We start from the raw sequence: 13,866 nt of genomic DNA on the forward strand, positions 1-13,866 counted from the left end.
TAATGACATCCTTAAACTCATTGTTGTTGCTTTTGTTTTTATTCTGTTGAAGTGTTAGGCACAGAGACATGAGCACAAAACATCACAAAATAAATTAAACATTAACTAAGAAGCTGGATCACTGTTTACTGTGCATAAGCAGTGATGGCAATGGCTAACAGGGTTGACATAGCCAGAGTGCTATTAAAGCAACACACATCCAAGGTGTTGCATAATGAGGGAACAAGAGAGGGTGGATGATACATTGCCAAGTCATTTAGCTACAGCACCATCCATTTGTCAAAATATCATTTGGGTTTAGATAGAACACAGACCCTCTTTAGGGCATAAAGAAGATTAGTGAGGAAATCTCAACAAACATGCCATTAAACAAATAGTGTTTCTGTATAATGGATACTCCAAGGCTGCCATCCCTTTGCTGTAATGTAAAGCCAACCTGCAGCTTAAGAGTTTAATCCAAAGAAAAATACCGACAGTACATGCCCTATTTGCCTAAGAGCACATACAGATTATACCAGATCTTTCACTGCCTGTTTGCTCCAACAGAAATCTGTGAAAATAGGTTTTTTCTATCAATTGTTATTAATAATGTTCACAACTACGTTGAACAGCCAAGTTAAAATCTTCCCAAGCTCTAACAAATTTATTTTACTTTGGATTCCCCCTGCCTCCTAAGGAAGCATAAATTGGAATGACCATTGTCTCTTTTGCAATCATTATATTTCCATTTCAAATCCTTTTCCCAGGAACAGCCACTAGGAATTCCCAAACACAGCCCCAGGGATCAAATGCCACAATCATGATTCTCTTTTTATTAAAGCGGAGTCTTGCTACTCTGGCAATGAAGAAACTTGCCCATCATACTCTGGCTTTAGCCTCACGATATGCTGACCATGTGATGTCAAGAACGAAGACTTCACAACCGTCCTGTATTTCATACCACAGGCCTAGAATGGCTACTGTTATTCTTTTCATGTTGAAACATTAAGACATCGCTCTCTTAGCCAAGCAGTGAACCTCCAGGTTTGAAGTAGATTAGTGAATTCCTCCAGGAACAAGACTCTTAGCAAAACAGTAGACTTCAATTAATGCTACATTCCCTCAAAAAGTTCAAATAATAAAAAAGAGCCATTAAGATGGTAAAGCCATACATTGTACTTCAGTAATCTGGCATAAATAAGCAATGTCTACAAAAGAGCCAGACACACCGGTCCACACATTCAAACCCAAAAAGCTCCAACTGGTTGGTGGTTTTCCCTTTGTAAAACTTAGCTGTATACACAGGGCTGGACATCACAACTTCACTGGTAGAAAGGCTATGACTTGATGCTGTACAGAAGAAACCTTTGAGAGGAAAAAAGCAATAAATTTATAAAGTTACCCAGATCTTGTAGCTCAGAATTATAGATGATGAAATAAGAGACCGTTTCCTATGTCAACTGTTCATGAGTGGAATGGGAAAGACAGCCCAGGACCATTTGGTCCATTATCAGATTCCAAGATCATTTTCCCTTTTAAGTGAAGGTGAAGGTCTAGAACCCAGTGGGAGTAAGCACATTCATGTCCCGGGGTTTGAGGTTATGGGAACGTGGGGACCGCCCCTGTTCTTCCATAGCTGGAATGTCCATCTTGGGGGGCTTGAAGGATGTGGGGTCTTCTGCCAGTCTGGTGGCCTGGGCACGCATCAGTTCCATCGGGGATGGCTTGTGGGCACCCTTATAGGCCTGGATGGTAAAGCCCCCTGAGGGAAGAAGAGTATACGAAGGTGGTAAGAAAAAGGAAAGGTAAGTAAGCCACCACACATATTTGTGTACCTGTACAGTTGCCTTCAGTACAATGAAGACACTCTTAAGCCACGGACATTTTAATAAGTTCTAAGCACAATTATCAGTCATGCGCCATGTAAAAGTCCATTCTTCATCAAAAGATGTTTAAATATATTCTTATATTCCTATATTCTTATATATTCCTATCACCAAGCTACCATTAGAACTGCAAGTGACATCTTTCTAGTGATAAAGCGTTTGCACTTAATCTATTGTTAGCTTTGCGATAAGTAGATTTAATTGTCATTGTCAAGCAGTAGTTGTGGGAAATCAGTATTAAAGGAACAATCAATTGTTTATATCAGTAATATTCACTATAATTTTTTTCAACAAAAATAAGTGGGCAAAATATCTCTGTTTATCAAGAAAGTAAAGAACTAACATATCTTGGGGCAAAACAAGAATAAACATTTAGTAAAAAAATGCTTTCTATGGAAATGGAAAATTTAACACTGCTGTTAACTACAGAAGCACGATCAGAAGCAGCGGGAGACAGGGTGAGACTCTTGAGCCCCAAGTTTCATTTTTTGGCTTTTGAATGCAGTATTTGAGCTCTGTTCCAGACTGCAGAAAGCTGTAGGCACATAAGTACAGCAGGCCTCCTGAGAATACGCATTCTTTTCTGCTGCTCCAGTTCAAATCTGCGACAAATTATTTTTTAAAACATTTAGGGCTCCTTATAAACTTGTCTCTTCCTAGCTTTAGTCTTTCAAACCAAATCTGTACTCTGCATTTTAACTTCTTTACTACTTTGGTCCTTTGTAAAGCGAGCAAACATTTGTATCGTCCTCATCTGATAAAGATGGTGCTTTCGTAAAATATTACTATACCAGAGTCAGTGGATCTCTGAAGAGCTCTTGGTCCAAAGAGGCTCCATTTTTCAGATGGTACTTTATCACTGTCCCCACTGCTGGAATCCATAGAGCCAAGTTCAGAACCAGTGATGGAAGTGGAGGTTCCCTGACTAAACCAGCCCCTATAGTAAAAGAATCAATTAAGAACAGAAACTGGGAAAGCAGATTTCAGTAGCATCAAACTCCCACAAACATCCAATCCCAATTAAACAGCACTCACTCTAAATCAGGTTTACAGCACAAGATAATTCAGGGGAATATTCCCCCACCATATAGCCATTCTCAACAGAAGGATTAGGTATCATTAAAAGTACAACTTAAAAAACTAAACAGTTTTCTAACCTGAACAGATATTCACAATAGCCGAAAAAAGCTGGGATTCCTAGTCATTTAGACACAACATTAAGTGCCCTTTGCTTTCCTCTTGGGAAATGTACCTGTATGTGCGCTTGGGAGAGGAATGGGGGGTGCTGCTTGGAGTGGAGTGGACAGAAGAGGCCTGTTTATCTTCTTTTGCCATCTCTCCACTTTGCATCTTTAGATTCTGTTAGAAAGGGCAAAGGCATGCAGACAGAAATATTCTGAATCTAGTCAGGTGAACAAACCGTCAACTCCTCTTCTCTCATTAGTAAGGCTTAATAAAAGCATTTAGTAACATTTAAAAACTGCATGCAAGATTACATGGAAAGTTTCCTACCTCAAGAAGATCAGTAGCTACATTCCAAGACATGCCATCTTTCAAGTCACCACCCTCTGTTACTGAGCTATGTATCAGCTTAACTTGAGCTTCAATAACCTGGCATAATAGTTGTTTCCCAGTAGTTAATTGTATTCCCTATCTCAGAAAGGTAGGCTTTTGGTGCATTGTAAACAAGAATTTAACAGCTTCATTGCCAACATCTCAAGATTGAATTCAGAACTCCAGTATACACATGTACTCTTAAACACATGACCAGCCAGTGTACTTCAACGGAAAGAAACCAGTCAATCATAAAGTGGCAATGACACCCATCAGCAAACATCCCACCCCTCCACACTTAATTCTGTAAAGTAGTAACTGACCACATCTACCAACTAAAACAATTGACTAACTAAAGCCCAGTGGGACTCAAACACCTTACATGGAGTGACTCAGCCACACGATGGTATTTTGTCTCCTCTGCAGTGAGGCCCTTGTGGGGAGTGTATCCGGCATCTCTCAGCCCTGCCTGCTGCTCAAAACGCTGAATGCTCTCCTGAGTTTGTTCTAGAACGGACAACATGACACATTCACACAAGCCACAAAACACAGCTGCCTGCCACAAATTTCTAAGAGGCAATCATACAGTACTTACAGTTACTAGACATGATAGAAGTATAGAGGGTTGGATTTATTTAGACCATCTGCACTACCAATAATAAAGGGCCAGAGCAACACAGCTTGTTCTCAAACATTCTGAAGAAGGGGATTTTAGATGATGGAAATAAACAGGACTTGAATAAAATAGACTGATGCCCTGTCTCTGGGTCTCTTCTACAAGATGTATTATTTGTCTCGTGGCTCCAGAGCCAGATATTCCAATCTAAATCTTGTTGGCAGCACCTTCTGTCATGGGCTAATGACTCTTCAGTGTAAACCATCATATATGGAAACAAAACCTTAGCCAAGAAAGAAGCAACCAGGTTTAGGAAGAATACCCTGGGAATGTCAGAACGTAATACTGCCATCCTCCAAGCTTTTGCTATTCAGTCACAAACACTGCCCCTCTTCCTTGGTAGTTGCTTTTAGGTGAACGGTATAGTAATAAAAAGCTGCCTTATACAGAGCCAGACCATCAGTCTACCTTCTTCAGTATTTATTTTTATTTATTTATTTATTTATCATACTTATACCCCGCTCCTCAGCCAAAAAAGGCTCTCGGAGCGGCTTACACTTAGCAAAAAAGACAGTACTGTCTAAGCTCCCCAGGATTTTAAAGAGGTCTTCCCCAGCCCTACCTGGAGATGCCAGGAATTCAATCTAGGATTCTCTACATGCAAAGCAGGTGCTCTATGGAAGCATATTAAATATATTTCCAGATACCATTTCTTCAAAATAAAGAAAGCTTCTTTCACTGATTTACAGTAATCTTGCTAGATTACTTTAACATGGTGGAAAAGCAGAGATGTCACACTGCTCAAAGATAGGTTTGATTCACATAATCTCACAGATTTGCAGAATCAAGCAATAGAGTAATAAACCTGAACCAGACTTCCATACTGCTGTGCTTGCTAGATTACCAGCTGAGAAAGCTCAGCAATGCCTGTTCTCAGAGTATCTCACACTAGGGGCTTCCAAAACAGAAAACTAAAAGTGAAAAAATGCTTCACAAATGGTAATGAATCAAATATATACAATGAGGTTATGTAGCTATGTTCTAGATTATCTTTTTATTGGTAGGAAGGAGAATATACTGTTATCAACCCATTGCGTTTCTCAGCTTAATTCACTGTTATCTCATTGTAAGAGTAAATTCTTAGTTTTTCCCAAAAGATTTAACTGCTGATCATGCACATACGTGCCAAGTTGTCGTCCACTGCCATTTATTTTAAGGCCACATTTACCGGAAAATGGAGTGAGTTAACCAAGCTAAAAATTAAGTGCTGGCAGCACCGACCCATTAACACAGCCACAAAATGTAGAATTCCATTCCACACTGTTAGTGAAGAATTGACTCTCAAAGCTTCTTCTGCTAGTTCAGATTCTAGGATGCAGATACTCAAAAGGATCAAAATGTGAAGGTAAAGTGTTTTCAAATTTGCAGTTACAGTATTTTGTTTAGAACTTTGTTTAGAACATTAAGGGTTTGTCCCCTTCCATTAGGAGGGTATCCAACCTCTATGTAGGCCCTTCAGAATGGATACGGCTGTATCACATAGTTCAGATACGAACAGAAGTAACCTACACAATAATGGGTAATAGTCTATACTACAAAATCCTATATCCATGTAAACTTCTACTAGAGGAATACAACAGCTCTTACTTGTACTGAGAGAATTCATGATGTGGGTGGCCTTGGCCTTGACTACTGGAACCTTGTTCACAGTCTCACTGGAAGATGAGGGGGTTATGGCAGATGGATGCATGCTAGTCTCCCCTTCCCAAACCTGTGCAGAAGAAGCCAGGGAGTTTGAGGAGAAAGAGGCAAAATTATCCCAAGAGAATCTCACACTCTCCTCCTGATCCTCATGGAGGTGAACCTTGGAACTACATCTGAACTATACAAACAGACTGAACGGTGCTCTTTGACATTTCCATTCTCCCTCCTATAATATATTCACTGTATATAGTATTTTAAAGCCCTGGTCTTGCAGCCAATAGATAACCAGTCAGTAGATAAAGCTGCAGCTCACTATTTTCACTAAAAAGTAAATTTGTTGTACAAAAACAAGTAAAAATGCTTTTCTTCTATAAAAGATCATCTGCCCACCTACCCACCCCATAGTTCTCCTGCCTAAAGTGACAACTATTGCTTTCAAACAATTCCCTGGTTCTGAAGAATAAAACCAGAACTCAGAATGACAATGATCACAACCAGTTACTCTCCACCTCCACACGGCCATTCAACTCTTGCCAAAAAACAAACAAACCTGTATCTTACAAAACACAGTCAAAACATTAAAAAGTTGTTTAAGGTTATTTAAGTTGTTTAAGAAGACTACAGAAATCTGTAATTCAAAAATATGCTAATTGGCGCATGTGTCCTTTCTTCCTGTATTTCTTTTAATGAGATATTAAAGCATTACTTTTATTGAACACTTTGCACGACATCTACATTGGGCTTGTAAACAAGAATTAGAACACACTGTTCTAAGGCAATAGGGAATCTATTTTTCTCAATCATTCAAAGACAATTATTGCACCAAAATGTGATGCTTTTGCATCTTTCCTGCAAAGTTACTCTATTTATGAATCACAATCTCTCTCAATTGTGGTACTTTCATCCTTTTTTGCCAGAAATATTTCACCAAGTTTGACCTGTTAAGTCCATTTTATATAAAGAAGTGGGTTTTAGATTTAGATGACTTCCAACATGCTTAATTTCACTGGTCACTTTATGTAAGTTGTCATCCCGTCCTCACCAGGACAATACAACTGGAATCTAATGGACATTTCATAGCACCTTTGCATTGACTCTAAAAACTCCATACCTTGGAAAGCTCCTCATATTTGCGTTCTGGGATGACTGGCTGTTTCCACAGGATATTGGAGCACATGTCTGAAGGAGGAGGAGTCATTGGTGCGGTGTCCTCCAGGGCATCATCATAACTGAATGCCCGACGGCTCATTCCAATTGGCTGGGACATCTTTCCTAGAAGGCTTCCAGAGCCATGCTCAATAGCTAAGGACAAGAGATGGAGATTTCACAGTAGGCGGTGCCTTTTAGAACCTTAGCATTTCATGACAAGTAGTGCAGACCACATTAAGCCCTTCTTTTATTAAGATGCTCTAGGATCAGTATCACAGGCCTTGAGAATATTTTTGATTGACTAACTCATTCTTAAATCAAGTGAAGCTTTACAGGCCATGTTACAATCTAAGCAAAGTGCTTGATCTAGTAAGAACATTTCAACAATTAGAGGGTTAAGATTATTAGGGTTGGAAAATTCCAAGGCTAAAGCTCCTATAGATATTGTTATTCATAAAGTGTTACTGTGTATGAAGTCAGACCTTATCCAGCCCAAAACTACTAAAACCCTAACTCCAGTCACAAAATCTTTTATAGACATCCCACTTGCTTTCATGGGACTTTCTTCCATATTGAGACATGCTAATATTAAAAACACAAACTCAAGAGACAAAATGATAGAAATCATAGATAACTCAGAAATGTTATTTTGATATGAAAGGATCTGAATTATTTTCCACTCCCAATAAATGATACTTGTTTTCCCCCAAATTGATGAGCATAAATAACATTTCCCCCTCAAACTCATGTAAAGAAGAACACTAGCTGTCTAGCTTCAATAAATGCACTCAACAGCATTGAACTCAAGAGAAGATGTCATGCACTCTAACATCAGAATGAAGTAATACACACTTCTCTAGGTGACCTAAAAAAAACCCTTGAAGGAATTGACAATCAGACTGGAAGATTTTTTTCTAACAGGTGCACTATCTCATTTTAGTAAATCAGTCATCTAGCTGTTGATCATTTGTACCTCTAATTAAGTGAGGACAGAATGACAACTGCAACCAAAACATGCTAGTACACAGATGCATTATTGAAGCAGAACATTAGTAGCCTCTTTGGGATAAGGCCAGAATTTTAGACGCATTTACATGACAAAAATAAGACTACTTTTAATATACACTTGACAAATTTGAATTGGGGACCTGTAATATTTAATAAAATTGCCTCTAGACACTTCATCGAAGAATTCACATTTACTTAGAGAATTATTTTTACCAGGAACATCTGTTCGTCTTGAGCCCATGATTGCAATGGCAGGTGCTCCACTATACGGAAATCCAGAACAAGATTACTGTTACCTAATAAAAACAGAGGGTATTTGGATCTGCAAAAGTCACACTAGAATGAAGTATCCTGGTCTATAATAAAACCAAGAGTACCCTAAGGATGCTCTACATGTTTATTTTTAAAGTTGGCTTAACGTTTATCTTGAAAGTTTAAGTAAAATAGCATATATTATTGAATTATTTACAATATTTATATACTGCTCCCCATCCAAGGATTTTGGAGCAGTGAACAAATAAATATAAACAGCATAAAAACATTAAAAATTACATTTTTAAAAGAAATGAAGTGCAAATAAAACCTCAGCTGGTCATTCATGGAAAGCTTCCTGGAACAATGTTTTAAAGAGGCACCAGAAGGAATACAACATTAGCACCTGTCTGACCTCCAAAGGCAGGGGATTCCATAGGGAGGGGGTGGTCACACTGAAGGCTCTTCTCCTGGTGGATTCTAATCAGACCATGGGTCCATGTGGAACCTCCAGGAACAGGCCCTCAGATGACCAGGCACATTGATAGGGGAGAAGGGGCTCTCTCAGGTATCCTGATCTCAAGTTGTTCAGGGCTTGAGAGCAGGATACCTGAGAAGAGCACCTTCTCCCCTATATCAATGATATGATATTTATGACCTAACTCATCAGAAATTAGTCTAAGTATCATCCTAACAAATATTTTTGTGAGAAAAAAAGCTAAAAGATCTTACCACAAGTTATGATGAGAGAAAGATGTCAAAAAAGGACCATTCTGCTTCTGAGGCTGAAACTAGCAAACCATCCCCAGGAGATTCCATGCAGACAGACTGACAAATTTAGAAGCAAGAAATACTTTACTAAACTAAAGTCATAAAAGACACTCTGCAATTGCCTTATTCAATCCTACCAGGTGCATTTACAATTGTTTGAAATATTCTAAAAGGAGAAAATACTAAACTACCCTGAAATGCCTACATGAGAACTGTGCAATATTTAAGTGGCCTTAACTAGATATCAGGCCAATTATATCAAAGAAACCTTAACTTAGTTAGACTACGAGGTATCTGTAAAAACACATGTTAGAGGTTAGCATATTAATACTGTAATTACAATACAGAGCCATACAGCAGTACTTGAAGGTTCACCTCCAGACATCAATCAACCTCTGAGAAATCTGCATTTCAACCTGGTTTCATATTAGCCTGAAATTCCTAAATACAAGATATTAATTTCCTAAATACAAGATAAAGCTATCAACACTGATAGTTTACCCCTAAATAATGGACTCAAATGGTAATCTTGTAGTTTACTCCACAATCTAACATATGCACACATCTAACATATGTACAACATTTTAAAACAATAAAACCTTAACACAATAAAAAAAATTAAAAACATTAAGACAACATATTTTAAAGGGCTCAATTAAAAAGATGCAGTGCTAAAAGCCAGGAGAGTCAAGACCAATCATCATCTAAAGCTTTAATCCAGGTACCTCCTCAAAGAGGAACCTGGCAACAAAGGAGAGGGCCTTCCGGGTAGCAGCCCACCAATTATGAAATAAACTCCCCAGCAAGGCCTGCCTGGCACCAACATTGCTATTTTTCCAGATTAAAAACCTTACCATGCATTGCCAAATGCCTGAGAGTAGAAGAAAGTTTTAATCATGTCATGGGATTTATTGTTCATTGGTAAAATTGTTTGGAAGGGAGTGTAGGGGTGTATATATGTGAGTCTGTTGTCTGTTTATATATCTTCCGTAAACTGTTTTTATACTGTGTACAATTACTGTATTTTTAAGGTTTTTAATGTCTGTAAACCAACCAGAGAGCTTTGGCTATCAGGTAGTATAGAAAGGGAATGAATGAAGGAATGCTAGAATTTGGGAGCAACACAGAAGAAAGCCCTTACACATATGACTGACAAGCAGGCCTCTGTGGGCAATGGGGCTCTCAAGAGAGCCTCTCCTGTATATCTTAGCAACCAAGTAAGTTCATACTGAACTAGGCAGTCCCTTAAGATAACCAGATCCTAAGCCTTTTAGGGATTTAAAGGTTAAATCCAACAACCTGAGTTGAGCCAGAAATCAATAGGCAACCAGTGCAGGTCTTTCGAAAAGATGCAATAGGGCAGCCTAGCTGTCACACTTTGCATCAATTGAAGCTTCAACTATGCTTCCTGCTACCTCAGGAAACGTTTTCCTTCAGGGAACCACTGAGTAGTTTCCCTAAACAGTAAAATTATCAGGATGGATGGGATACAAGTAAAATGCCATACCGTGCTTTATTGTCCATTTTTCTACCTATCACGACTGTTGCCCCATACTAGGCATTCATGTAAGAACGCTTTCCCCTCAAAGATCCCATCAAAACCCTGACTGGAAAAGCAGCACATACAATCTATATTCACCCGCTCGTACAAGCATTTTATCTGACTTTCATGCAATTAAAGAAGTAGAGAGGTAAATGCAACTTAAGGAGGGATTGTACAATGGGTGTGTTAGAAGCAAAAGCGGGGGGAGGGTCTACAATATGGCCACGTAAATAGCCTTTTCCAAGCTTCTACAAAACCTCTAGACGAATTGCGTTTATGGAGGGCAGCCTAAGAGATGGCAGCTTCAGATTTCACAACTCCTGTCCAAGCCGCCGCCTCTCGCTCCGAGATCTTTTCTTTGAAGGAAATTAGTTCCATTTTAACTTCCCTCAAGCAGGTACCAGGAAGGGGATGTGCAAAATAAATTCCGCCATAGCAGAGGCGGACTCAGTCAGCCTCCATCCTCAGTCCCCGCTCCCCTCTCCAAGTTTTGCCCACATCCAAAGCGCTCCGGGAGCCGACGCGGGCCCAGTCTGAGTCTGCTCGGCGGCCGGCCAACCCCGCCCTCTACTCGCCGAAAACAACAAGGCCCCGCGGCGGCCGTCGCTCGGGCTGCCTTTCGCGTACCTGTCTTGGGCCGCCCGCAGCCCCCGGACTGGGTTCCCCCAGTACTAACAGGCCCACTGGGGCCGCGAGTCGGACGAAAGGTGGAGACGAAGCAGGCCGCCCGCGAGCCGACGCGGGTCAGCGAGGCTCGGAGGCGCCATAGCGCAAACCAAGCCGGGAAGAAGAGCCCAAACTAGACCAAGCCGGCTCACTTCCCACACGGCCGACGACAGCAATGTTGAATAAAAGCTGTCGGAAGAGGGAGCTGTATATATATATATATAAATTGGTCGTCTCGCGAGAGCTCAGCAGGTGGGAAGGGGAACTAGTGGAGGGTGGTAGCAGTTACCATTCAAAGTTCGATCCGGTTCCATAAATCCTGGTTGTAAACCTTGTTATAAAAATGATGGGAAGTAGGATGTTGTGCTCTGGTTTTGCATAACTGTGTGTGTATTCGTACTATACTGCAATCGTTTGATATTCGATCAATAGGAAACTAGGATCTTGAAAACATTTGTATGATCCGAACTGAGATGACAAGGATTACAAATGTAGGTGATAGTATTCTCATGCCTAAACTAATCAAGCATATAGAGAGAGAGTGAGAGAATATATATCGCACTGACAAATATGATTATAGAATTGCCACACTGTCTTCACAACAGATTTATGTGAAGTGTCACTTTCCCCATGAATTATTATGAGTTGTATCTAATGTTAGTCCTACTAGTTTGTGTGATAGAAAGAGTATTAATTAGTCCCAGGATACTTGGTATCAAAGAGCTTTGGCTTGAATAAGTGGCTGCTTTGCTAAGGAAAAGAGCAATCTCTTCCTCTTTTGTTTATCTTGGTCAGCTACATGGATGTAAAATATTTATTGGAAATAGATGTCGGGACAGAGAGGGATAATGTTAGCCTAGATTTTTTTTAAATAGCATTTTGAAAGTGGTTGTCTTGATTTACTAGGAAATAAGTCCTACTGATTTCACTGAGATTTTTATCCTCATGAAGAGTTGTCAGAATTGTAGGATGCAAAGCCAGAAGAAAAAAATAATTTAACAAATTGTGTTGCTCTTCTTTACCCTTAGGCCCTGATGGCACTAAAGCTGTGAGGGCCTAAGTGTTGTCTCATTAGCTTCATTCACTTGTAGTGCAGTGTGTACACACACTGTGAATATGTATATGTGAGCAGAATGAGTGACAGACACTATTTTGCATGGTGCATTTGGTGAGAGTGCACATGTATGTATGTATGTATCTCCCAGCTCTGCAACTGGGACCACAGCTAATTTCAAGTGTCTCCCACACTGCTGTTTTGTCCCAAGCTGCTTAGACAGTGGTACATCTTTGGGTTTATCAATTCCTTAGGCAGGATAGCAGATTCACACTGTGCCCAAACACTTTCCAAGGGAGTATTCCCTTCACAAAAGGTAACACTTTGCTCATCCTAAAGTGTCTTTTGTAAGTGCTTTCTTTTAAAGGGGGAAAAAACCCTAATTTCTTTGAAAGGAAAAGAATTCTGCATATATTCAGAAGCCCTCAGCCCAGCAAATGTATCAAACAAACATTGGCAACCCAGGTAAGTATGCCTTGAATTACAGCCTAAGGATTGAAATAGCACTGCTTGTGCTATCTCTTCCTCCCAAATCATTCATTTTCAAGAATACATAAATGGATTTTCACAGGGGTATAACAAGAAGAATCAAGTATCCCCTATGCCTATGCCAAGGAAAACTGCATATATTAGGAGTGGCTGACCAAACAAATGAACCTAAAGGGCTTCTTGCTTTTGATCACTCCCCAAAAACTGATAAGTGTGAAGGTGCAGGCAATTACTTAATAACACTCATGGCAGTTACATCATGCAATATGTTTAAACCTCAAGGATGTCTCATATACACTGTACAACAGACCTGTACAGCCCAAGCCAAATGCAGCCCAACAGTTCTTATTTTTGCTGCTTACCTGGGACTGTTTAAAAAAAAGTGTGCAGAGTCCTCAAGCGCCTGTAAACATAGGTTATTTTTGAACATCATCTGTGGCTGCCAATGTATTTCTTGATGTTGCCAATTTGTTCCAATTAAAGATGCTGTCATTCGCTTTAAAGCCCAAAAATGGTCCAGGACCTTGCTCTCCCAGCCTGTGGTGTAATGAAGATTGTTGATCATATTATATGGGATTATATAAAATATTTGGGAGAATGGGAACCTTCTTTTATTACGGGAGAAAGGGACTCCTGTTGGAGACTTGTGTGTTCTTAAGATCCCTGTGTTTTGATCCTGTGTGATCTCTGTCTTATGGCATTTTTTGCTAGCAAGAAATTTAGTCGGCAGTTGAATCATTTGCTGGGCTAGTAGACATCAGTAGATGGCGCTAATGGGCCTTCAGGCCTCACCTTGCCATGCCATAAAACTCCAGCAGGAGTAGCAGCAGAAGATCAAGACCTGGCTTTCTCAGGAATGGCTGCTTCCCCTATATGCCTGTTTGAGAATCAGAACTAACTGAAGCATCAGCATGCTAACCAAAGCTTTGATTAAGCTTCTCCACTTGTACAATTGTATAGAGAAGAGCAAGCAATACTTTTTCATACCTCATTTGTTTAGTTGGTTTTAGTAAGAAAGAAAGCAAATCAGTGTTTGCAAAGCAAATCATCTAGGGCTCAATTTCTATAATTAGAAGTGCTGGTGCTTCTCCTTGTCCCAGGTGCCTGGAGATAGGTTGTGGTTAATCAGTGGGGAGGAAAATGCATTCTCCGTGTGCTCAAAGGCACCTTTATTTATTATTACATCGTATGTTCT

General features: G+C 39.9%; 1 protein-coding gene across 1 annotated transcript; it reads right to left on the reverse strand.

Annotated features, from left to right (window-relative positions):
- Window positions 1-20: 20 nt before the first annotated feature.
- Window positions 21-11,296, reverse strand: KIAA1191 (KIAA1191 ortholog). The gene is made up of 9 exons (XM_063120941.1): window positions 11,090-11,296; window positions 8,881-8,976; window positions 8,110-8,192; window positions 6,851-7,041; window positions 5,683-5,806; window positions 3,802-3,926; window positions 3,118-3,224; window positions 2,657-2,802; window positions 21-1,741 (listed from the first exon to the last, which is right to left on the reverse strand). Exons 3-9 carry the CDS (start codon window positions 8,135-8,137, stop codon window positions 1,533-1,535), a joined length of 930 nt encoding a protein of 309 aa, XP_062977011.1. The 5' UTR covers window positions 8,138-8,192; window positions 8,881-8,976; window positions 11,090-11,296; the 3' UTR covers window positions 21-1,532.
- Window positions 11,297-13,866: the final 2,570 nt, after the last annotated feature.

This window comes from Elgaria multicarinata, chromosome 3 (genome assembly GCF_023053635.1).
Source record: "Elgaria multicarinata webbii isolate HBS135686 ecotype San Diego chromosome 3, rElgMul1.1.pri, whole genome shotgun sequence".
Lineage (NCBI taxonomy): Eukaryota > Metazoa > Chordata > Lepidosauria > Squamata > Anguidae > Elgaria > Elgaria multicarinata.